The sequence below is a fragment of the Spermophilus citellus genome (assembly GCF_964194105.1).
Source record: "Spermophilus citellus genome assembly, chromosome: 6".
NCBI classification, from domain to species: Eukaryota; Metazoa; Chordata; class Mammalia; order Rodentia; family Sciuridae; genus Spermophilus; species Spermophilus citellus.
The window spans coordinates 134269930-134292342 of NC_138187.1; the positions used below are offsets into that span (position 1 = coordinate 134269930).

The 22413-nt window shown below is 56.7% G+C and overlaps 1 protein-coding gene across 1 annotated transcript; it reads right to left on the bottom strand.

The window, feature by feature from the left end:
* Positions 1–1090: 1090 nt before the first annotated feature.
* LOC308652068 (receptor-type tyrosine-protein phosphatase V-like) lies at positions 1091–20599 on the bottom strand. Its single transcript, XM_081299764.1, has 35 exons — positions 20481–20599; positions 20023–20114; positions 18389–18456; positions 17998–18046; positions 17579–17842; positions 17092–17361; positions 16645–16908; positions 15066–15320; positions 14720–14977; positions 14298–14570; positions 13078–13350; positions 12122–12385; positions 11562–11828; positions 10998–11279; positions 10535–10675; positions 10108–10318; positions 9587–9654; positions 8585–8711; positions 8381–8428; positions 7048–7141; positions 6795–6885; positions 6613–6689; positions 5342–5476; positions 4562–4684; positions 3851–4011; positions 3610–3745; positions 3234–3301; positions 2991–3078; positions 2832–2910; positions 2683–2759; positions 2406–2534; positions 2163–2279; positions 1890–2053; positions 1490–1625; positions 1091–1280 (listed from the first exon to the last, which is right to left on the bottom strand). The coding sequence occupies exons 2-35, from the start codon at positions 20099–20101 to the stop codon at positions 1221–1223; spliced, it is 5196 nt and encodes a 1731-aa protein (XP_081155890.1). The 5' UTR covers positions 20102–20114; positions 20481–20599; the 3' UTR covers positions 1091–1220.
* Between the last annotated feature and the right edge of the window lie 1814 nt (positions 20600–22413).

Sequence of the window (22413 nt, forward strand, 5' to 3'; positions counted from 1 at the left end):
TCTTACTGTTCCAGTGTGAGGGGTCCAGACTGGAAAAACCATTGTTGAGCCCTGTTGCAGCCTCAGAGGCAGACCCTTGAGGTGGACTTAGGTAGCTCAGAGCTGCCTCCAGCTGCCTACGGAGGACGATCATTAAGAGGCCAATTTCTTGGGCATTTACATTCATTCCTCCTGGGGAACCACAGGAGTTTAAACTCATTCTGGGAAGGTTCCTAAGGGAGCAAAAATCCCTACCTTTGTTCCTCTTTCCTAACCAGGCCTGAGGAGGATCCTCTCTGACCTCTGACCTTTGCATATTACTAGGAACTCAAGTTGGCCAGTGAGAGTACTGTACCCTCCTCCACTGCAGGGGTGTTGGGGGGTTAACTCCATTTAGGGGAGGTCTGTGCTGATTTTCAAGCTTTCTCTGTGTCCTCATAGGGCCTTCCACCTGGGGCAATCAGTGTCCAGCAGTAGACACCCCTCCATCCTGACCCAGAGGCAGGTGTGGGCTCAGAGCACTCATGTCCTGTAGTGTGCAGTCCACTCTGGGACAGTCAGCCTCATCCTGTCTCCTGGCTTTTCCCTTCTGCACTTCCTCTCATTGCTTCTTCCTCCATCTCCTTCCTATGTGGAGGGAAGGAGGAGGAGACTGCAAAGGAACAGGGAAAACTTGGCCACTGTGGCCCGAGGGTCAGCCCTGATTCCTGCCTTCCTGTGGGACTGTCAAACCTCTACCCTGGAAAGGAGCCGGCAGAGACTCTAGCGGGTAAAGGCTAGGGATGGCAGGAGAAGGAAGGTCAGGAACCAGACAGATCCTACTTCATTCAGGGCAGGTGGGTGGGGAGGGGGCGCAGTGAGTTCCAGTGAGTCCCGGGCTGAGCACCACAGAATGCTAGTGGTGAAGAGACTGAAGTGTGAGGAGACTGGGAAACTGGGAACCTGGAGGAGTGGGGAGTAGAAGAGCTTCGGGGCAAAAGCCAACAGCTTACTGGCTATGCCTCCATGGCTCAGCCGGACCCCAGGCCTCACCTCCCATCCCTGCTCCATGTTTGCCAACAAGGCCTTGTGTTGAGCCCATGTCAGGGGATGGACGGACAGAATGCTCAGCTCGGGCTTGACTACAGGCCTTTATTCAACAACTCTGTTGCTTCACAACAAGGCGCCCAGGGAAACCAGGCCTAGGTCATCTTGCGGGGACTGGTCCTCCATGGCTGGAAGGGCACAGGCTGCTTCTGGACTCAGGTCTTCCCATTCATCAGTGCGCTATTCAGACAGTTGTAGAGGTAGATATACTGCTCCTGGGGATAGAGATGAACAAGGAGGCTCAAACCTGATACAGAAAGGTCAGTCCCCTGTATCCCCTAACCCCTAGAGCTCCATCTGGGCCAGTAGAGTGGTCCATAGCGCCACCTGGTGGTGACATGCATGGTGCCGCCTAGAGGTAGCCTGTAGCTGGGACAGAACCCTCCCAGTGCCTTCCCACATCTGAGCCCGTGCGGCCTCTCACCAGCGTCGGGGTCATGAGCCCACAGGCCTGTGACTGCTGCAGGGCCACGTTAAAAACATCCACAGTGCTTTCAGTCTCTGCCTGCTGCAGTAACTGCTCCATGGCCAGGAAGATGCCCAGCTGGGTCATGCCCTTGCTGCAATTGACTTAGAGTTGGATGGGGTAGCTGGAGGGGAAGGTAGGAGAGCGGGGATCGAGGACACATGGAGAAACCAAACCGGGGTCCAGAGACTGGGAAAAGACCCTAGGTAATTGGTCAACTGGGCCGAGGCAGAGAGGGGACAAATTCCTGTCATGTCACCGAGGACAGGGCAAGGTTCCGAGTAGACAGGGACATTGGAAGACTATGTCATTTAGACCCATGACCCAAGAGAGACTCAGTAAGATGTGTCCACAGCACCTGGAGTGGCTGAGCAGTGTGCTCGGCTTCTTGCTTTTGCCCCGGGAGCAGCACTGACCCACAGCAGCCAGGAAGGGCAGCAGGGTGGTGGTGGGCAGCTCATGGCCAGGCTCCCAGCACGGTAGCTGCAGCTGCTGCACCTGCCTCTCCTTCCTGCTCTCCCCCTGGGCAAAGACACGGTCAGCACTGGTGCGCAGGAGGGCAGAGGGAAGCCAGCCAGGACACTGCCCACCCCTAGCCCAGCACCCCATGCCCCATGGCCTCCACACCTACATGTGTAACCCTGAAGAGAGTACAGGGCCAGCCAGCTGTGTTGCTCTCGGCCACCCAGTGCACTGTCACCGTGTCTGTAATGATGGGCTGCTTCTCCGATGGCCAGAACTCCTGTGGCTGGGACCAAATGAGGGCTGCTCAGGCAGCTTCCTGAAGTCTTCACACACGTTCTGGTCACACACATTCCCCGAGCTCTGCCCCAACCCCTGCAGCCACCCATCCTCCTTTCCTGTGCCCCCTCACCTTCTCCTGGGTCTCAGATGAGCACAGGGAGACCAGCACAAGGGCCCCATGCTCCCACACCAGATCCCAGAGTTCCTCTGGCCCCACAGGGCCTGTCAGCACCACGTGGTCACAGCCAGAAGGCCCACCCTGCAGAGCACGGCCAATTGGTTCTTATGGGCTGAGGCGTCCCCTGCCCATCCCACGGCTCTAGGAGACGCCAAAGCCCCATCCCCAGGCTGGGAAGCACAAATGGTCAGAGAGGGCAAGCAATAGGCCAGCAGGATCAGCATCTCACAGGGAAGAGCCAGGCTTCCGGCATGTCATCAGAAGGGCTTTCCTCCACCAGAGAAAACTGCACCTGAGAACGATCATCTGCAGGAAGATGGTGAGAGTGAGGTGGCCTCTGCCCTCTCTCCCCACCCCAGGGCTCCCACTGAGACTCACAGGAGACAGTGCTGTCCTGCTGGTAGCCAGGAGGGGAGGTTGAAGAGCTGGCCTCATCCTTAATGGCCTGCAGGAGGAGCTGGACGGAGACAGGCACTCTGAGGCTGGGCAGGAGAATGCCGCCCTTGCCTGTCCCCCACTCCCTGGCCTGAAGTGTACCTGGTACTCTTTCAAGAAGCCAGCATTGCCATTGGCCGCCCTCCGGGCAAATGCCTGGGCAAAGTTCCTCACTGAGATGGGCCTGCACCTGTGGGCGGGGGGAGTGGGGAGAAGGCACTACAGGTTCCCCGGCTCTTGCTTCCACAATTCCTGGCTGCACCCATGACAGGAGCTGGAACCTGTTGGTGGGAAAGCACAGGGAACCACACCCCATCGGCCAGGGCCCAGGGGAGCTGGACTTACTCAGAGGTGTCAGAGGGTCCTTCCAGAATCCTGTCCATGATGCAACTGTGCAGGAAGACGTACTGGCTCTGGCAGAGGGAGAGAGCATCAGGCCTCTGGATGGGTATGGGCCAGCAGGGAGGCCACCCAGGCCCCAACCCCCGCACGAGGCAGGGATGTTAGCAGGGTAGACAAGAGAGCCATTTTGGAACCTTCCCATGTCCCACGGTGTCAAAGCTGGCAGGAGCCTGTCTCTCCTTCCCTTTTACAAAAAGGACCCCAGAGTCCTCTATAGTTCCCTATGAGCTCCTTCTCCTGGTCTCTCCAGGCCTGTGGACCCCTCCCACCCACGCCGTTGCAGGCTGCGCTGCCTAGCCCAGCTCACTGAGGCCCTCACCGGGGTCTGGATCATGAGGGGCCGGTGCAGCCGCAGCGCGTACACAGCATTGAACACATCTACCATCTGCTCCTCCTCCAGCTGCTGCAGCAGCCTCGACAGGGCCACGAAGGTGCCTGTCCGGCCCACACCCGCACTGTGGAAACAGCCCCCGTGTCCTCAGCTCTCCCCAGAGTCCCAGAGCCCTGCCCCCCACTCCAGGCCAGGCAGCACCCCCCCCCGCACTCCCACCTCCCCTCACCTGCAGTGTACCAGGATGGGCCCCGAGCCCTGGGTGACCCTGGCCTGCTCTCGAACCAGTTCCACAAAGGTGAGCAGGGAGCCGGGGGCCTCGGGGATGCTGTGGTCGGGCCAGGTGGTGAACTGCATCTGCTTGATCCTCCGTTGTTTTTGCTGGATTTCCTGAGGAGCGGGTGGGCCAGAGCAGGGACTCTGCTATTGCTCCTTGTCTTCCTAACCCCAGGGCCCTGTGCTCAGCCCTGAAACATCATTACCAGCTCCAAGGGCAGGAGTGAGGCCTCCGGCCTCAAAGCATGGTAGTTATGTCCTCCCACCCGAGTAGATGCTTCCTGAGTGCTTGGGTCCTCCTGTAGCCTCCTACATTATCTCTGCCTACAGAGGGTGCCCAGGCAGCAGGGTGATTCTAGTCTCTGGCTTTCTTGTCCCAGGAGGTCATAGACTTACCAAGGGTCAGAGTAAGCAGCGAGTCCTGAGCTGTGTGTGGTGTGGATCTCTTCTCACTCGGACCTCCCTTTACCTCACCATGTGACCCCTGCCTTTACTTCCTCTGCCTCTCTTCCCCTTCTTGAACCACCTATTCCCCTAGGTGGTAGCCAAGTGCTGTGATACTTAGAAGAAAGGGGTCCATGGGGGCCCAGGAAGTGGAGTACCTTCTCAGGGAGTCTCAGCTCTGATGCCCACCCCGCCCTGCCCTGCCCCCTGGGGCCCTCACATGCTGCAGTTGGAATTCCCTCTTGGTCCACTCATGCTCGGACTCCTCAGCCAGGAGGTGGATGGTAATGTGACCATGGGTAACAGGGCTGGAGTTGGCTGGCCAGTAGTGTTCACACAGCACCTAGGGACAGAGGGTGGAGAGGGGAAAAGATGGCTGTGGGCTCAGCCCGTTACTGCCACCCCCTGCTTCACTGATTCCCAACCTTCCCTATCCATCTCTTTGGTTCCTTGCCACCCTGATGAGGCCACCTCCTCCAGAAACTCCCCTCCCCCAGCTGGGCTCCAGCACCCTCACCCCTGGACCTTCATATGACCCTGAGGACTCTGAGAGAGCTTTTGGCTCTGTTGAGAAAGTGAACAGCTCCTGGACCTGGGAGCCTTCTGCCCTTCCTCAGTGCCCAGTGAGAGGACAAGCTCAGTAGCCTCTTTGTCTCAGGGTGCTACACTGAGCAGGGCACAGAGGCAGCACACCCTAGGCTTATGGAGGACAGGAGGCAGGCTGCCCTACGTCCCCGTTCCCCTCCTAACCCCTTCACCCTTCTCGCCCAGAGCAAGAAGCCAGTGGAAACTGAGTCAAGCTGGGAGTTTGCATACCTGGATCAGCCCTGTACCTCCCCATCCTAGGCAACCCTGGGGACCCCACCATCCGCCAGGCCTGATTGGCCTCTCTCCAGTCTATTGGACCCGCCCTGATAGAGGCTAGCCCAAGAGGACAGTTTCTGCAAGGAGGATGTGTGCCACCTGGTGGCCATCCTGTGAACCTGCAGGGCACGCTCACCCTCCCATTCTCCATGCCCACGGTCAGCATGACAATGATGTGGACATGCTGCTCCCACACCAGTCGCCAAAAGTCCTCCAGCGTTTTCTTGAGCGGTCCCTGGGTGGCGATGAATTCTTGAGGGTGGGTGTAGCCCTAAGGTGTGGGGTGAAGGGCAGGAACATGTGACATCTTGGTCCCCACCAAATAACAGATTTCGATAGGACCATGTGTGACCTCCAGGAATGAGGACCCTGTGTCCATGTGTAAGCACATGAACATGTTGAACTTCAGGAGCTCAAACCAGGAGGGGCTACTTTGGAGACACCACCACCCACTCACACCCTACCCCAGAGGAGAGAGAACAGGCCACGACAAAGTCACCAGACACCGAGTGCCAGAACAGTCTACCCAGCCCACCCTTCTTACGAGCCCTGGAGTGGCCTTCCCAAAGCCAAATCCTGCCTTTCTTCCATGCTCACAAGCCTTCCATGTGTCCCCATTGCCCACCAAAGAGAATCTAAAGCCCTTGGTCTAACGATCAAGATTGTCCTTAATCCTGCCCAATCTCCCTTTCCCATCTCCCTGTACCTGACACGCCCAGGCCACCCCGCCTTGCATTAGCACCACCAACACACACACACACACGCGCACACACACACACACACACTGCCTGTGTGCTCTTGCCTGGTTGTTCCCTGAATCTTCTTCTAGCCAGAATGACCTTCCCTCTTTTTCTTCTTTTTTTTTTTTATATCTTTATTTTATTTGATTGTTTATTTATTTATTTTTGTGTGTGGTGCTAAGGATTGAACCCAGGGCCTTGTAAGTGCCTGGAGAGTGCTCTACGACTGCGCCACAACCCCAGCCCGACTTTACCTCTATTTGCTCTTATCAAAATTCTATTCAACTTTCCAGAGATCAAATTCCCCCTCCGTTAAGAAGCCTTTCTTGTTTTGCTTCCTCAGATGGACCAAATTTTTTTCTTCTTCCATGTGCCCTGAGCACTATGCTTGTTCCCCTATTCCAGCACTTCTCACACTGTGTGGTAGAGGTCACACATACACACACACAACACCTGTGCTCCTTCAAAGGCTTGAAGGTGGCTAACTCTACTGTGCCTCCGGTGAGCCCAGCATAGAGCCTGACATGCAGTAGACCCTCAAAAAAATACCTGCTGCATGTCCTTAAAGAACAAGCTAGTGATCTTCCTGGAAAACTGCTACAACTAGGGAAGGACAATAAATCCTGCAAAGCAATGCCCCCACGATGGCCCTGCAGATGGTCCTTACTGGGATGAAGTTGGCATTGATGTAGTCGGAATGGGGCTCTCCCTCCAGCGGGGTCAGTCTGACTCTGGAGTGGTCATCTGCAAAGAGGAAAAGCTGTTTATTCAGGGACCCGGCACATGCAGCCTCCTCCCCAGGCCAAGCCCTTGCCTCTGCCATGTCCCCAGCCTGCCCCCAGCACTCACATGGGAGCACATGCGGGTACCGGTTCTTGGTGGTGTTGGCAGGGTGTTCAGCCTCCAGTCTGGGCTGCTCCCTGCCCACCTCCTTCAGCTCCTGCAGAGATGAGGGGCAGGCACTGGATGATGAAACCGATCATCTCCCCGCACAACAGGAGCGGGCAGAGGTGCTGAGTGGGACATCAGGAGGCAGGCCCCCACCAGCCTCTATGCCCCAGGGTCCTCCCTCCCCTAAGGCTGAGGGCGATGCAGGTCTTACCTCAAACTCCTGAAAGAAAGCCTCGTGTGCATGGGCACTCTTGGCCTCAAAGCTCTGGCGGAAGCTGTGGATAGGGATGGGCCGGTGGGTCCGCCTGGTGGGAGAAGAATGGAGTGAGCCCCCAGTCTTAGGCATGCAGTCCTGCTTTCCCTCCCCGGGTGACAGAAATAGAACTGGCTGCACAGTCTGACTACAGGGCGCAGGGGGGCCTGGTGGAATTGTAGACCCTGAGCTCTGCCCCAGGTGTAGAGCAGCCTTTCCAGAAAGTTCCTCCAATGCTCAGCCTGGGCTGCAAACTGCCAGTGTGGAAATTTGGGGAAAGGGAATGGAAGGGGAGGGGGAAGGGGACAGAAACTACACATGAATGCACACGAGTCTTTTAGACACCCTTGCAGGGTGTACCCAGCCAGTGCTCAACTAATGCCAATCCAACAGGAAGTCAATATGAGAAGAGATTCGAGCTGACATGATCCACATGATCGTCAGAAAGCGGGAAGGACTGGAGTAGGTAAATGTGATGGTTAATTTGTCAACGTGGTTGGGCCACAGTGCCCAGCCACTGGGTCAAAGGTAATTCTGGATATTGCTGTGAAGGTGTGTTTTTTTGTTGTTGTTGTTTTAAATAAATACACACGTAAGTTGGCTGACTTTGAATAAAGCTGATTACTCCTCCAAATATGGGTGACCTTATCCAACCCAGTTGAAGATCCAATAGAACAAAGAATGACATCCCCTGAGTGAGAAGCCACTCTCTCAGGCGGCCCCTGCTGGCCTCCCTGCATCTGTCCTGCTGACCTACCCTGTAAGATTTTGGTTTTTGCTTTGTTTGTTTGTTTGTTTGTTTGTTGTTTGTTGTTTGGTGCTGGGGATTGAACCCAGAGTTGCCTTACCACTGAGCTAGACCTTAGTCTTTTTTTTATAGTTTCAGACAGGGTCTCCCTAGCTGCCCAGGTTGGACTTGAACTTGAAAAACTCTTGCCTCAACTTCCCCAGTCACTGGGATCACAGGTATGAGCTATCACCCTTGGCCAGGTTTTAGACCTACCAAGCCTCCACAATCACATGAGCTGATTCTTTAAATAAATCTCTCTCTCTCTTAAACCACCCTCCCCGGCCGCCTCCTCCACCCTCCACCCTCCCCCCCCCCACCCCGGGGTCCTATTTTCCTGGAAAGCCCTGACTCAGTGAGTCTGGAGGAAAAGGAAGAAGAGGGCACAAATAGGAGTCTAGCAGAGACTTGGAGCCTGCCCCTGTATGGGGTGAAACAGAGGAGCAGGCTGCCTGGGTGGCCCTGGCATGTCACCATTCCCCCATCCTTGGGAAGCGTACTCACCGTAGGCTGTAGGGCATCAGCTCATGGGAAAACCCATCCTTCTCTGCCCTGAAGGAGGGAGAGAGAGGAAGAGAGAGAGATTGAGGGATTACATCGGGAAGCTGCATGTGATATGGTGCATGTGGGAGGCAGCCCCAGGCCCAGGCCCTGGTGGCCCTCGCTGGTCACAGAGTTCTTCCAGCCCCCTCCTTCCCTTCTGCTCACCTCTGTCCCTTTGCCCGCCGCTGGCAGAGCAGGCCCAACACAGCACAGATAGTGAGAGCACAGCCCGCCACCGTGCCCACCATGGCTAGCAAGGGCACTTTCATTGGGGAGATGCTGGCCCGGGGCTCTGTAGAAGGAAAGACGGAACATGGCAGCCTTGTCCCACTGACACTGCAGAACTGTGTCAGTCTTTCCTGGACTTGGGACTGTCAAATGGAACACGCAGTGACAATTTTCTATAATCCTAGAAGTCCCTGATGCCAAACCAAGGCCAGAGCTGGCTGTCTTAAAAAACAGGATGCCCAGCAAACCAGCCCCGGGGGAAAAAAAAACAAAGACCCTACTTCCCCTCCCTGCACCCTAGAAAGCATCTTGCTGGACCTTCTAGAACCACACTGTCCTATGTGGCTATTGAGCCCTTGCTGTGTGGCTGCTCCAATGTAGACTGGCCCAATGTGTGGGATGTGCAGGGGAGTTTAAAGATGCAGTAAGAAAAAAAAAGAATGTAAAATGTCTGAGTAATTTTGTTATTGATAAGTTGAAACAATATTATTTGAGATATTTTGGCTTGTAGTAAATGTTACTAAAATTAATTGTATCTTTTTTTTTTTTACTTTTTTAACGTAGTTACTAGGAGATTCTAAATGATGCTGGTATCAGTGACTCATCTTGTGCTCCTATGGGAAAATGCCATTCTAGGACGTCGGTGGCCCAGGAGCAGCCGGCTGCAGGGGGGACAGTGCAGGACAGTGCTGTTGTTGTTGACAGCAGCAACCATCTCGATGCACCTGCCTCCTTCCACCTGCTCCCAGGTCACCCAGGCCACATCTGGAGCCCACTGCACTTGATTGGCTCTGGGTCTCCAGTTCTGCTAGGCACCACGGGATCTCCCAGGAACCTAAGCTCAGTCCCTCCCCACAGATTGAGGATGAGCCTCCAGCGGGGTCCTTGCACTCCCCATCTTCAGGGTCCTACTGGAGCCCTAGCCAGGTGCCCACCTACCTGAGAAGGCTGAGAAGGAGATAGTGGTGTCCTGAGGGCCGAACCTGGTAAAGGCAGCAATACTGAACCTGGGACAGAGAAGCAGGACTTTTTATTGGGGAGGGGCAGGAAAATGAGGTGAAATCCGTCCCAGGAAACGAGGCCAGGAGCAGTGGATTGTTCAATTAGGGAGAGCTTCCTCCCTCCCGCCACCTGGCGTCCTAAAGCAGGCCATCTCCCACTACTCTTCCATCTTCCTCACCCTGTTTCAAGAGCAAAAAGCAGCTCTAGAAACAGGCACCTGGATATCCTTGGAATTGCCTTGGCAACCCAAACTCAATCCATCCCCCATTTCTTTTTAGAAAAAGACCCATATAATGGATGGGTGTTCCCTTCTTTTCCTGGCCTACCAGGAAACCCATCAAAAGAGCTGTTGATCCTCTTTGCAGAGATCTGTGTTTGAAAGACTATGTAAACAACCCATAAATGAAACTTATACAGGCTCCTCCCCTCCGCCCCACCCCTGCAGACTCAGCTCTCACCTGTACTGGGAGCTTGGTTTGAGTGGCCCATTACATATCTCCTGGGTCTGGCCACAGTCCTCTGTACCCATGGGCACTGTCCAGGAGCTCGGCACAGCCCAGGGTCCTGGGTAGAAGGGGTTGGGGAACAAGATGGCCAGGTAGGAGTCGTATCCTCTGTAGTAGTGGTCGTACCACGTGTGGTTGATGGCTTCCCGGGGAGGGCGGGCCACTGGGGAAGGAATGTGGAAGGTGCAGAGGAAAGTGGGCAGAGGGTTGGAGCCTGGCTCCCCACCACAAAGGGACTACCCCATTTCTCCAGCTTGCTCCCCACTCAAAACCCAACCTCAAACCCTATCCTGAGATAGTTCATCTTACCCCTGGACCTTCCTACCCACTGCTAGTCAATCACCAGGGTCTCCCGACCCCTCCTAAGCATAAGACTCACGTGACATGTTGGTGGTGGCAACGACACCATACCACTGAATCTGTCCATCATCCTGGCCAAACATGCCTGGTGTGATCTTCACCCCCATTCCTGTCTCAGGCTCCAGCTTGGGGGCCACAGCCAACTCTGGGGGATGCCAGACTGAGGATGGAGAGGAGGGAAGCAAGGCCCTGACTAGGCACGTAACCACCAGTCTATAGGGTTAATGACCATGCCTCACTGTCCCCAGCACCTCCTACCTCGCCTGCCAACAAACGGCTTATGGATACCATCAAACATGGAATGGAAGACGGCTGGGTGCCACTGTGTGAGGCTCAAGATCAGGGCGAGAGGAAATTATTGGGGCCTGGGAACAGGGAGAGCCCTAGGCAGCCAGGCCAGCCAAGCGACAAGCCTAGCTGGGCAGTGGTAGAGGGGGACTAGGGAAGCAGAGGTGGCACCAGAGTCGGTGGAAAGTGCCTACCCTCCGCAGAAGTGGCGCACACCAGGGTGACCGTCCGACTCCACAGCCCGTTCCTGCCCAGCGTGGTGAGGCTGAGGCGGTAGGAAGTGGCAGGCTCCAGGTGGGGCAACAGCAGCACGTCCTCAGAGGTGTTGGCCTGGAACACGAGGTGAGCGCTCCCTCCCGCAGCCAGCTGCTCCGCCACCACCAGACAGGCGTCCACGTCCCCAGCGGGCATCGTCCAGTTCAGGACCAGGTGGGCGGCCTCAGTCTGGCACCTCACGTCCTCCACAGGGCCAGGCTCTGTAGGAACCAAGGGCTCTGCATTTTGTGGGTGTCCGTGTCCCCCAAGAGGGTGGCATCTGGGTGGGGGCTGCCAAAATCAGCAGGCACGAAGGGTCTGGACATTTATGCTTGTGAAAGGGACCTCAGCCACGTGGAGAGACAACTTGTCTTCATCCCTGCCTCTCTGGATATGGGGCATAACCCAAGGCAGAGGTGGTCACAACAGCCACCAGCAGGAGCAGGTGGCTCCAAGAGATGGGCAATGGGCACTTCACCCTCCCCCAGCAGACAGCCACTTACCAACTGGCAGTACCACAGGGTGAGTGGAGGCCTGGAGAGGCCCCGCCTGGCACCGCACTGACAGGGAGAGGTTGCGTCCCGGGGTGAGACCCCTCAGCATGAGGCGGGCTTGGCCTAGTTCCAGGGGCTCCTTCCAGGAGAGGTGCCCAGCTTCGGAGAGTTGGGCATGGCAGGTTCCCTGCCCCAAGGGGCTGCTGACCCAGGCCAGGTTGACCACAGCACTGCCCGCCTGCATGGACACCAACAACTCACTGGGCATGAGCGGGGCTGTGGAGGGAAGGAGAGAGAGCAGGCCAATCAGGCCCCATGGCCTAGTCCTGAGAGACCCCTGAATGATGCCTGGACTCACTGACCCCATGCAGGGGCCTTCTGTGTAGAGGTCAGCCTATAAAACCACCTGCATTATAGACATATACGCCATCTGTCAATTGTCCTTTCTAGACTGTTTTGTTCCCAATGCTTAATGGACAGCTAATGTGCCACTGAGGGAGGAGCAGGGGGTCTCAGAGGCAGCCCTGCCCTCCTCTCCTCTGTCGCTGACCTTCCCAGGCTCCACTTACAGGTCCAACCGGAGACATTGGCTGCTGCGGTGCAAAGAGGCCCAGCCCACGAGGCAATCTCCACCTCGTACTTAGTGCCCGGAGTCAGAGACGAGAGGTTTGTGCTGTTCACCTCAGCTCCCACGAAGCCAGTGGCTACACGGGTACCTCCTTGGTACACGGTCACTTGGTAGCTGTCCCAGTTCCCAGAAGCATGGACCCAGGATGCCTGGAGCTTGGTGGGGCCTTCACTGGTCACGTTGACCAGAAGAGGGGCAAGAGGAGCTGCAGGGAGCACAAGGTATAGGGTGATGGACAGGAAAGAAGAATCTAAGTCAAATATCTGGCTTCTCCTGCCCCAGAAGTTTCCTCTCTGCTTGGCTCAATTAAGGAACAACCAAGAGCCAAGATACAGGTTCAGGGCATCGGGATCATGACTCTTCTCTGAAGCAGGGTCTGCCATTTGTCCCAGGCGGCAGGGTACAAGCTCAGCTGGGCTGGACAGCTGAATTCATCAATACCCTCCCTGCAGCCACCCCCTCAGTCAGAGGCAGACTGGGCTGCGTGACAGTTGACTCACAGGCCTTTGCCTAGTCCCTGCAGAAGGGGCTTTTAAAGACCCTTACATGGATGGACAGGTGGGTGTGTAGAGGCCCAGTCAGTGCCCTTCTACCCTCAGAGCCTGAGCCCAGGATTTGGAGTCACTTGAGTCCAGCCCAGTCACTTTGTCAGTTGGGGACACTGAGGCTCAGGGAGGGCTGAGCTTACTCTCGGGGTAGAGCCCCAAGCTAGAACTCAGGTCTCCTGACTCCCAGGCCAGACTTCCCTCCAGCTCCTCCCAGCCTGCCTGAGGTCTCACCATTCTTGGGAGGAATCTAAAGACAGTGATGGCGGCCCTCATGGAAGAAGGAAGACTGGGGCGGGGAGGGGGACCCCCAAGGGTAGAGGCAGGGGAGGACCACACCAGGGGCACTCACGGGTCCATGCTGTGGCATTGGCACTGCTGCTCTCCTCTGGACCACGCAGGGTGGCCACCTGCACCAGGAACTTGGAGCCTGGGGACAGCTGAGCCCAGGAGAAGTTCTGGGCCTCTGGGGCCAGGGTCTCCTCGCTTTTCAGAGCTAGGGGCCCCAGGCTGTAAAGCCGCAGCCGGAAGCCATCCCTGCCACCTGGTGGGGGACTCCAAGAAGCCCTCAGAGCCGGAGGCTGGGCAGCAAAGCCCAGGTTCAAGTTGGCAGGAGGAACAGGGACTGAGAGGACAAGAAGAAAGAGATTTGAAATCATCAGAATCCCCCCCTCTCTTTCCCCAAACAAGCTCCCGAGCATCCCATCCTAACACTCCAATTTCACAGGGCTCAAAGCCCGCTCTTTTTCTTCCTAGAAAAACCTCTTGCAAAGACACCTGTGCCCTCGCCACACCCTGGCTCCAGGGGAGGTGTCTGGTTCACTCTGCTTCCGCCAGCGCCCAGCTCCACACCCAGGCTCTCCCATGCCTCAGAGTCTTTGTTCTCCAGCGTATCCATGGATGCTCAGTTCCGGCAAGGTCTCAGTCTGTCTGTCTGTCTGTCTGTCCGTCTCTGACCTGTGGGCCTTGGTACATGCTTAGCTTCCTGCTGAAGTCCTCCGCCCCTCCTACCCAGCCCCTCAGGCCTCTCAGCTCACTCTCCTCTGGGAACCTTGTCCTGACTCCTGAAGCAAGTGTCCCTTCTCTGAATCCAGAAGTCAGATGGAACCACATAAAATTCCCAACAGTCGCCATTTGAGCCTATAAGAATGTAGTTTTGTACAGTTTGAGTTAATACAGCATGCATATTCCTACCAACACATTTACATTTATAATTCAGCCTATAAAACCACCTGCATTATAGACATATACGCCATCTGTCAATTGTCCTTTCTAGACTGTTTTGTTCCCAATGCTTAACCTCAGCACCGAAATCCATATCTAGGAAATGGGACATGTTAATCAATGTTGATTGTACGGAAGGATGGCAGGGTGGTGGGTGATAAAAGGGTGTATGATGGGTGAGTGGCTAGCTGACCAAATGGTAGGAGGTAGGAAACATTTGCAAATAGATTCAGGGAAGGCCTGCCTTTGACTAGTGGCCCTCTAAGTCAATAATATGACATACAGAAGGCCCAGGGGCAAAGGAAACCAGGCCCCCAGCTGCCACCCAGAGGCTAAGCTGGAACTCACGGGTACAGGAGTGAATCCTTTGGACGCTGGAGCTGACGTTCCCTGCCCAGGCCCATACTGACACTGTGTAGCAGAAGCCAGGGACCAGACCCTTCAGAGTCACACTGGAATTATCTGGGCCCAAATCAAGGTTTCCCAGTGACCTCTGGCTGCCCTCCTGGTGCCAAGTGACCTTGTAGCCATCCCGCTGCCCTGGTGCCAAGGCCCAGCCAATAGTCAGGTCAGATGGGCTGTTCTTGCTGATGACCTCCAGTGACTGTGGTGTCAGGGGACCTGAAAGGTGTTGGGGAGGGAGTCATATGTGTCACTGGCCCTGTGATGCCTCCTGCACAGCTCTCATGAGCCACTCCCCTACCTGACTTCCCTCGCCAAGCCAAGGCCCCCTGGCCCCAGTCCCAGGGGACACAGCAGCTGGCACTCACTTGTGCGGCCCATGAGGCTCTGGGTGATGACTCCCAGGGATGAGGCAATATCCACACGGTACTGTGCCCCAGAGACCAGGCCATAGAAGGTGACGTGGGTGGCACCAGAGGGCACGGAGATGTTTCCCAGGAGGCCTGGGGCATCATTGGCATAGAGCAGTGCCCGCCGCCCAGGCTCACTGCTGGCTTCCAACCCTTCCAGCTGCAACTTGGCCCCATGGTCCTTCCTGGGCTGGTCTGTAGAATCTGGAGAGGAGGCTGGTCGCAGAGAATGAGGATCCACCTGCCTCTTGAAGCAGGTGGCTCTGCGCAGGACCCCACCCTTATTCCCCCAATCCAGACTCACCATCAAGCCAGGCACTGGCCTGGGCCCAGGCATCATAGGGCCCAGCCAGAACCTTCAGCTCTAGAGCATAGTGTCCTGAGGGGAGGGGCCCTGGGAATGTAGCATTGCAGGCCTCAGGGCCCAGAGAGGTATTCTTCTCCACTGGCCCACTTAACTTCAGCACATAGCCATCCCGGGCACCCAGCCCTGCCTTCCAGCTTGCCCAGAGCTGGGGGGGCACAGGAATCAGCACCAGGTCCAGTGGGGCAGAGGGATCTGTGGAGATAGGGGCAAATACTCCTGAAGACCTAAGCAGTGGGTGAGAAAAGCCCCTCTCTCTCTGTACCAGCTGCTTCTATGCACCCTGGGCCTCATCTCATCCAGATGTTGGCAGCCCCATTTGCCACAATCTGGATGAATACCAGGATCTGGCAGCCACCATCTGGCCATGGACAGCAATAACAGCAAAATAAGAGCACATCATATGATCCAATGTGTGTCTGCCAACACAGTCCTGAGGCCTCTGCACACAGAACCTCACACTCAATCCTCTTGACACCTGGAGGAGGATACTCCCTACCTTTAAAAGATATAGAAACTGTGCACTGGGGGGGCTGGGGTTGTGGCTCAGTGGTAGAGCGCTCGCCTAGCACATGCAAGGCCCTGGGTTCAATCCTCAGCACCACATAAAAATAAATAAAATAAAGGCATTGTGTCCAACTACAACTAAAAAAATAAATATTTTTTAAAAAACAGAAAAGAAACTGCACTGGGGATATAGCTCAGTGGTAGAGCATTGCCTAGCATGCACCGGACTCTGGGTTTAATCCCAAACATGCATAAATATATAAATACATAAATAAGTAAACAAACAGACATGAACTGGGCATGGTGGCACAGATTTGTAATCCCAGCTATTTGGGAGGCTGAGGCAGGAGGATTGCAAGTTCAAGGCCAGCTTTGGCAGCTTACAGACAGCTTAGCTTGTCTCAAAACAAAAATTTTAAAAGGCCGGGGGTGGTAGTGCTACTCAGTGGTAGAGCACTTGCTTAGCATGCATAAGGCCCTGAGTTTGATCCCTAGGACTGTAAAATAAAATAAATAAAATAAGGTGAGGAAGTCATCCAGAGATGTGCAGCCAGCAGGCAGCAGAGACAAAACTCAGAACCCAGGCAGTCTGGTTCCCCTACTCTTCACCAAGGTGCAACAGCACCTCTCAGAGTGCAAATGAGGCGTGCTGCCCAGGGTGAGGTCAGCTCTTACACACTGTGACCTTGGGTGCTTTCTCTCTCTGCAGCTTAGTTCCCTCTGTGGTAACACGGGGTAAGGAGACCTACATATGGCTTCATGGAGGATTAAATAAAACTACACAGAGAAAGTGCCAAGCACAGAGTCCACCCCAGAGGGGCTCAACTGATGATAACTGTTACTTCCACTGCCATCATCTCAGGTGGGCACCGACCACCAGTCAACAGGACGGGTGCAGGCTCCAAGCCTCCCAGCTCCCAGCTCCCCTGCCAGCTGTACTCTGGCTACTTGACCCGAGGAGAAGAACTGAGCAGTCTCTGCTATATCTGTCCCCAATCCCCCAGGTACTCACAGGTGCACTCAGTGGCACTGGGTCCCATGGCCTGATGAGGCCCAGCAGCAGCACTAAGTGTCAATTCATAGGCTGTGCCCGGAGACAGGTGGAGGAAGGTGTGATTGGAGACGCCACGTGTGACCACTATAGTCAGATTGGAGCCACCTAGGAGGTCTTTGAGCACTAGGTGGAGCCAGGCAGCCCCCTCGGAGCTGTTCCAGGAGGCTTGCAGGGCACAGGTGTCCACGGCATGCAGCACCAGGTGACCTGGAGGCACGGGTTCTGGAGAAAGGACAGTAGAGCAAAGCCAGGCTTGAGGAAGGATCCCAGAGCGGGATGCTGGCACCAGCTTGGGCACTAGGGGTCCCAGAGGCCCAGCCTCTGGGGCATGGCTGCCTACAAGGCACTGGACTGTTATTCCCAGACTGGCTACCACATGGGGCCTCACCCAGGTGCCCACCTCACCTGTCCACTGGTGCATGCTGGTCTTCGCTTGGAGATTGCCAGCCCAGGTGGTAACCTCCAAAACATACTCGCTACCTGGCAAGAGGTTGCCAAAATTGTAGGACGAGGTTTCCGGGGACACAGAGACATTATGTGCCACTGTATGGGATTCCAGGTGGTAGAGGAGAAGTTGATAACCATCCTGCTCCCCCGGGGCATCTTCCCACGAGGCCTCCAGGCTGGTTGGGCTCCCAGAGCCATGGAGCTGCAGTCCATGGACAATTGATGGGGCTGCATTAGAGGTGGAAAGAAGCACCATTGGGGTCAGAGCCAAAGGTCTTGAGGTGTTTCTGCTTGTAAGTGCTTCTAAATGGGTCCCTGTGCCAGACTGGGTCCTGTGAGAAGTTGTCTCTTTTGGTTTCCTGTCCCCAGCCAGCCCTCCAGGGCAGCCACCTCCTGTTTCCACCCCAGGAAAGGACCCCGCCCCCTCAGCCTGTAGGTCCCATACCAGTGCGGGCTATGAGGGTGATGGTGACATTCTTTCCACAGGGTTGCAGGGCAGTCACTTCCAGCTGGTAGAGACTCCCGGGCACCAGGTTCTGGAACTCAAAGCTGGATTCATTGGTGTGGGCCTGGAGCTGCTGCCCATCAGGAGAGCTCAGGCTTGTGAGGTGGAGAACATGTCCAAGCCCACCTGGCTGGGTCGGCGCCCAGCTCAGAAGGAGGCTGGGAGGGCTGCCCTGACTGCTGATGTTCACGCTCAGGGGTGGACCTGGGGAAAGGGGTATACTCAGAGTCTCCCGGCACCCTTAGGCCTCAAGGAAGGAGGGAAGGCAGAAAGCGGGGGGCAAGGCCCCATGTGGAAAAATCATCCCTTCACCCTTCCACCTTGCCCCCAGAGCCCCCTCCTACACCACAGACACCTACCTCTACTCTCCCCATCTGGGCTCCCTTCCAAGATGTGGCATGGGTCTTCCTGTAGAAAGGAGAGGAGAGGAGATGGGCAGAGGCCTCCGGATCGATGGCCTCTGGGAAAGCTAGTGGGGGACAGAGCCGGGATCAGAGAGCAGGCTCCCCACCTGTCTGACACCCCCCTACACACTCTGCAGAGGGGTATCCCCTGGAGACTCGCCCAAGGTGTGGGAGGCAGCCTGGCAGCTGGAGTGATCTGTCCTCCATGCTGGCCCGAGTGGGAAGGAGTAGCCTTCCTCCTCGCCTAATGCAGACCAGCTGTGGGTTCTGCCGAGAGGTGGAGACCCGGACGTGCCCCGGACAACAGGGGCCCACTTGCTGGGTGTGCCCCCCATGCCCGCTTTACCTCAGCCAGAAAGCCCGGGAGCCAGAGGAGCAGGACCAACAGGACTGGGGGCCTCATCCCAAGGATGTCTGCAGAGGGAAGATTGGGAGGCTGCAGGAGGAGGAGCCACGCCCCCACCAAGCCCTTTCCTGCCCTGCTGGCGGGCGGGCAAGGGCAGAATTTCAAGCAGACAGCAGCAAAGAGCAAGGGGCTGTCTCCAACCAGAGCCCGACCCCACCCCGCCCAGTTTGGGCAAGACTCTGTGAGGGGAAGGAGGCTGGTTCCAGGCCCAGAAGGTGGAAGAGGTCTGTAACTCTCAGACAGTATCCAAACCCACCGCCCTGCTGGGTCTCTCCCTCCTCCAGCCCACCTGCAGCAGCTGCTCCCAGAGAGGAGAATGTCCTGTGCTCTCAGGAAAGACCAAGAAGAGTAAGAACCCTGCAGATGGTCACACGCAGCCGAGAGAGCTAGCTTCCCCTCTGCCTACCCTGCAAGAGGGGCCGTGTCCCTTGACCCCCTCATATGTGCGTGAGATTGATGGGATGTGTGTGCTTCTGTGGGGACAGAGGGGAGGTCCTGGTCACATGGTGTGGGTGTATGTTCCTGTGCTCTGTGTGGATGGGTCAGCTGAGTACGTGTCCCTTTCTGGGCACCTGGGTAGCACTATGCTGTACTAGACAGAGGCCCAGAAGCTCATCCTTTAAGCCCTGAGTCTCTGTGACAGTGGATCCAGAGCTCACCTGGCCCTTGGGATCATCACTCCACTGCCCAGATGAGGAAGCTAAAGTTCAGAAAGGGGCAGAGTCCAGCCCAGGGATCCACAGGTACGAGGAAAGAAGCTGGACTTGAACCTGGGACGTCTGACTACGTACAGCAGAGATGGCAAACCCGGTTCCTAGCCCCCCAATCGCTCTTCTTCACTTGGAAGGATGAGAGTCCCTGGGGTCCTCCCCTGACTTCCCCTACCTCTGGCAGCCATGCCCACCCCGGCTCCCCTGCCCCTCCCGGCCCTGCAGAGTCCCGGCTGCGCCTGCCTGAGACCTGGCCTAGAAAAATCTGGCACTCATGCTCCCTTCACCCTGCCTAGAGCCAGCTGCTCACCTGGCACCGCTCACCCAGGTGCTCCCACGCCAAGTGCCAAGTCAGCTTGGGTGGGAGGGAAGGGAGCAGAGAAGAGGCGCTAGGCCCCAGGAAGAGCCCAGGACTCTGCAAGCCCAGGAGGGGGTGTGCAGAAAGCAGCAGCAGTATGGAGACTCCAACAGCAAGGCATCTTCTGAGCGGGGGCCAAACTCCCCTGGGCCTGCCCCAGCAGGGAGGACAGGCCTGTACCAGAGCCTAGCACCGGGGGCTGCACCCCCCCCTCCACCCAGCCCCAAACCTCAGAGCCGCCCACCCGGCCCTGGACAGGGGCCTGGAAACTCAGTACTGCAGACTCATCAGATTTTCCAGGCTGTGTTTGTGTGCGTGTGTGCATGTGTGCATGTGTGTGTGTGTGTGTGTGTGTGTACATATGCACACGTGTGTTCTTTCAGAAGAGGTGGGGGTGGGGGCCTAGCAACTAGGGAAGCTGACGAGAAAGGGGAAAGGTCCCCGTTCCGCTCTGGCCAAGAGGTGGGGCAACCCCTGACCCTGGTCCTTTCCCCATCTCACCTCACCTGAGGACACCTTACTCTGTTCTTTTAGCAGAGTCCCGATCAGCAGCCACAAACAGGAGAGATGGTGGGGTGGAAACATCCTAATTCAGAATCTAAGGAGATAGAGCAGGACATGGGGGCATGGTCCCAAAGTCCCCACCAAAGAGAGGCCCGTTGGGGACAGCCCTGACTCTGAAGCTAGAGAGAACCTTGAGAAGGCACTTTACCACAGTAGGCCTAGCTGCCAGCCCCCAACCCAGCCAGGGGCAGCTTTGGGAAGGGAGGGGGCTCCAGAGAGAGTACAGAAAGTTTCTGACAGATAAGAATCAGCACCGCCTACCCCCAAGACCAAGCCTCTCCATTCAGCAAAAAAGAACCACAGGGCTGTACCTCTTCCCCAGCAGCCACCCCCACAGACAAACCCACATCCTCTCCCTAGAGAACCCCGAGGGTCCTCCCAAGGTCTCCAGGCACCTTACCGGTTCATTCTGGAAAGAGTCAGTCAAGAGGCAGAAGAGAGCTAGTGGCAGGTCCTGCTGTCTGGGCTCCCCAATGTGAATTGGCCTAATCTCTCCCTGCAGCTGTCCCAGGCAGCTCTTCCGGCCTCTCCTCTGCTCTCCCACAACCCGAAGCCAGGCCTTGGGCATCCCCCACGCTGGAGGAAGATAATCACCAGGCAGGAGAGGACAAGTCGCCCACTGTCCCTCCCACGTTCTGGGGAAGGTCGCCGGGGAAGGGGGAGGCCTAGGTGCAGCTGTGGAGAGACAGCAGGGGCTGGGGGCCTGGGCAGGGGTGTGCCCCAACAGTGTGTGTTCAAGTGTGCACACGTGTACCAGGAGGGAGCTCACGCCTGTCTGAATGGACACACGAGGGGGTGTTCAGAAACAACACCCAGGGGGAGGCCGACAGGAGAGCCCCTGGGAGGAAAGGGCCACGCTGTAGAGCAGATGTCCATTTCTCTGACTCTGAGCTTGGAGACAGGGAGGAGCTTTCCTCTGCCCTAACGTTCTCCTGCCAGGGTCCCAGCGACAGGAGAGGAATTGGGGTCCTTCCTGGAACTCCCAGCAGGCTGGCCCTGGTTTCCTCCATGCTGAGCTGGTCCTCTCAGCCAGGGCACTCAAAAGGTAGCAAGAGGGAAACGGGGTTGGAGTGGGCGGTGGCATTTGAGGTGGCTGGCACAGAGGGACAGCCTGGGACATGCCCTGTGGGCCTCCCTGGAGGCTAGCCCAGGGGGCTGCCCAGCACTCCTCTGCCCCACTCACCATGTGTCTGGTGTATCCCTGCCTCCTGCTCCAAGACCTCATTGTCTGTCTCCCCAACACCCCAGGACAAGCCTGGGCCCGCCGAGTCAGGGCAGAACAAGTCGGCTTCCTCAGGAAGAGCCCCCTAGGATCCAAGGGCTTGTCCAGAGAGGAGCTAGTAGGGCAGCTAAGGAGAGGAGCAGGACAGGTGTGAGGCCCAGCAGTCCTGGCCCCCAGCAGCTGACCCTTCCCCAAGATGCCCCCTTGGATTTTATAGAGCAGGGGTTTCTGGGAGTTGCTGGTGTATCCCGTCCCCCAGGGGCTCTCACACTGAGCATGGGAGTCATGGTTCACAGCCCCAGGAATCAGGAGTGACTGGAGGAGACAGACTGGAGAGCCAAGTGGTAACTGTGTGTGCAGCCAGACAGACCACAAGTCTCAGATGGGAAGAGACACCACGTGTCCTCGCCCTGCATCAGCCCCTCCCCAGCCTGGCCCGAGAGCCCGGCCAGTTCCTCCCTGTCCTCTCTGGCTGCTATGAGCAACTCCCTGCAGAGCCTCCCCTGAGCTGCCCTGACACCTTCTCCCTGGAGGATGTAAGGCTGGTGAGGGGCAAGGCGTAGCCTCCATGGCCTCCCCCACGCAGCTCTCCCCCACCCAGTGTGGCTCCCTGGCCCACTTCCCTCACCAGCTTCTCTTGCTTCTGCTGACTCCTGAGCTCTCCTGTGAACAAAAGCACTTCACAGGCCTCACTTCATCTGCCCACATGGGGTTATTATCCCTATTATCATCCCCCTGGGGAGGGAGGAAGCTGAGGAGGAGTCGGAGACACAGGGAGCCTTAGTAACTTGCCCAAGGTCACACAGCACTGGGCCATAGTTTACTCATGACATGCAGGTCTTCCGGCTCCCAGCTATTAGTATACATATTCTCCGGAGCAGAAGGTAGCTGGAAATTCAATCCCAAACCAGGAAAACAAATAAGAAGTTTCAGTGATGAAATTTGGAAAGCCACCCGGGAGAGCTCCACCCCAGGCATGGGAAGGTCTGCAGTGAAGACAGAGTCACTTTAGGAGCCTCAAGATGGGGCAAAGCTCACACGGGGGCGGGGGCGGGGGGGTGCAGAAGGTGGACTAGGCTCCAAGGCCAGGCTGGGAGGGGCTGGGGCAGCA

Excerpts from the sequence above, each read along its gene's own strand:
- LOC308652068 (XM_081299764.1), bottom strand. The coding sequence starts at position 20,101 with ATGTTTCCACCCCACCATCTCTCCTGTTTGTGGCTGCTGATCGGGACT. Across the intron at positions 10,676-10,997 it reads GTGCGCCACTTCTGCGGAGG|TCTGGCATCCCCCAGAGTTG; the intron begins GTAGGCACTTTC and ends CTCCATCCTCAG. Across the intron at positions 2,280-2,405 it reads CATCTGAGACCCAGGAGAAG|CCACAGGAGTTCTGGCCATC; the intron begins GTGAGGGGGCAC and ends ATTTGGTCCCAG.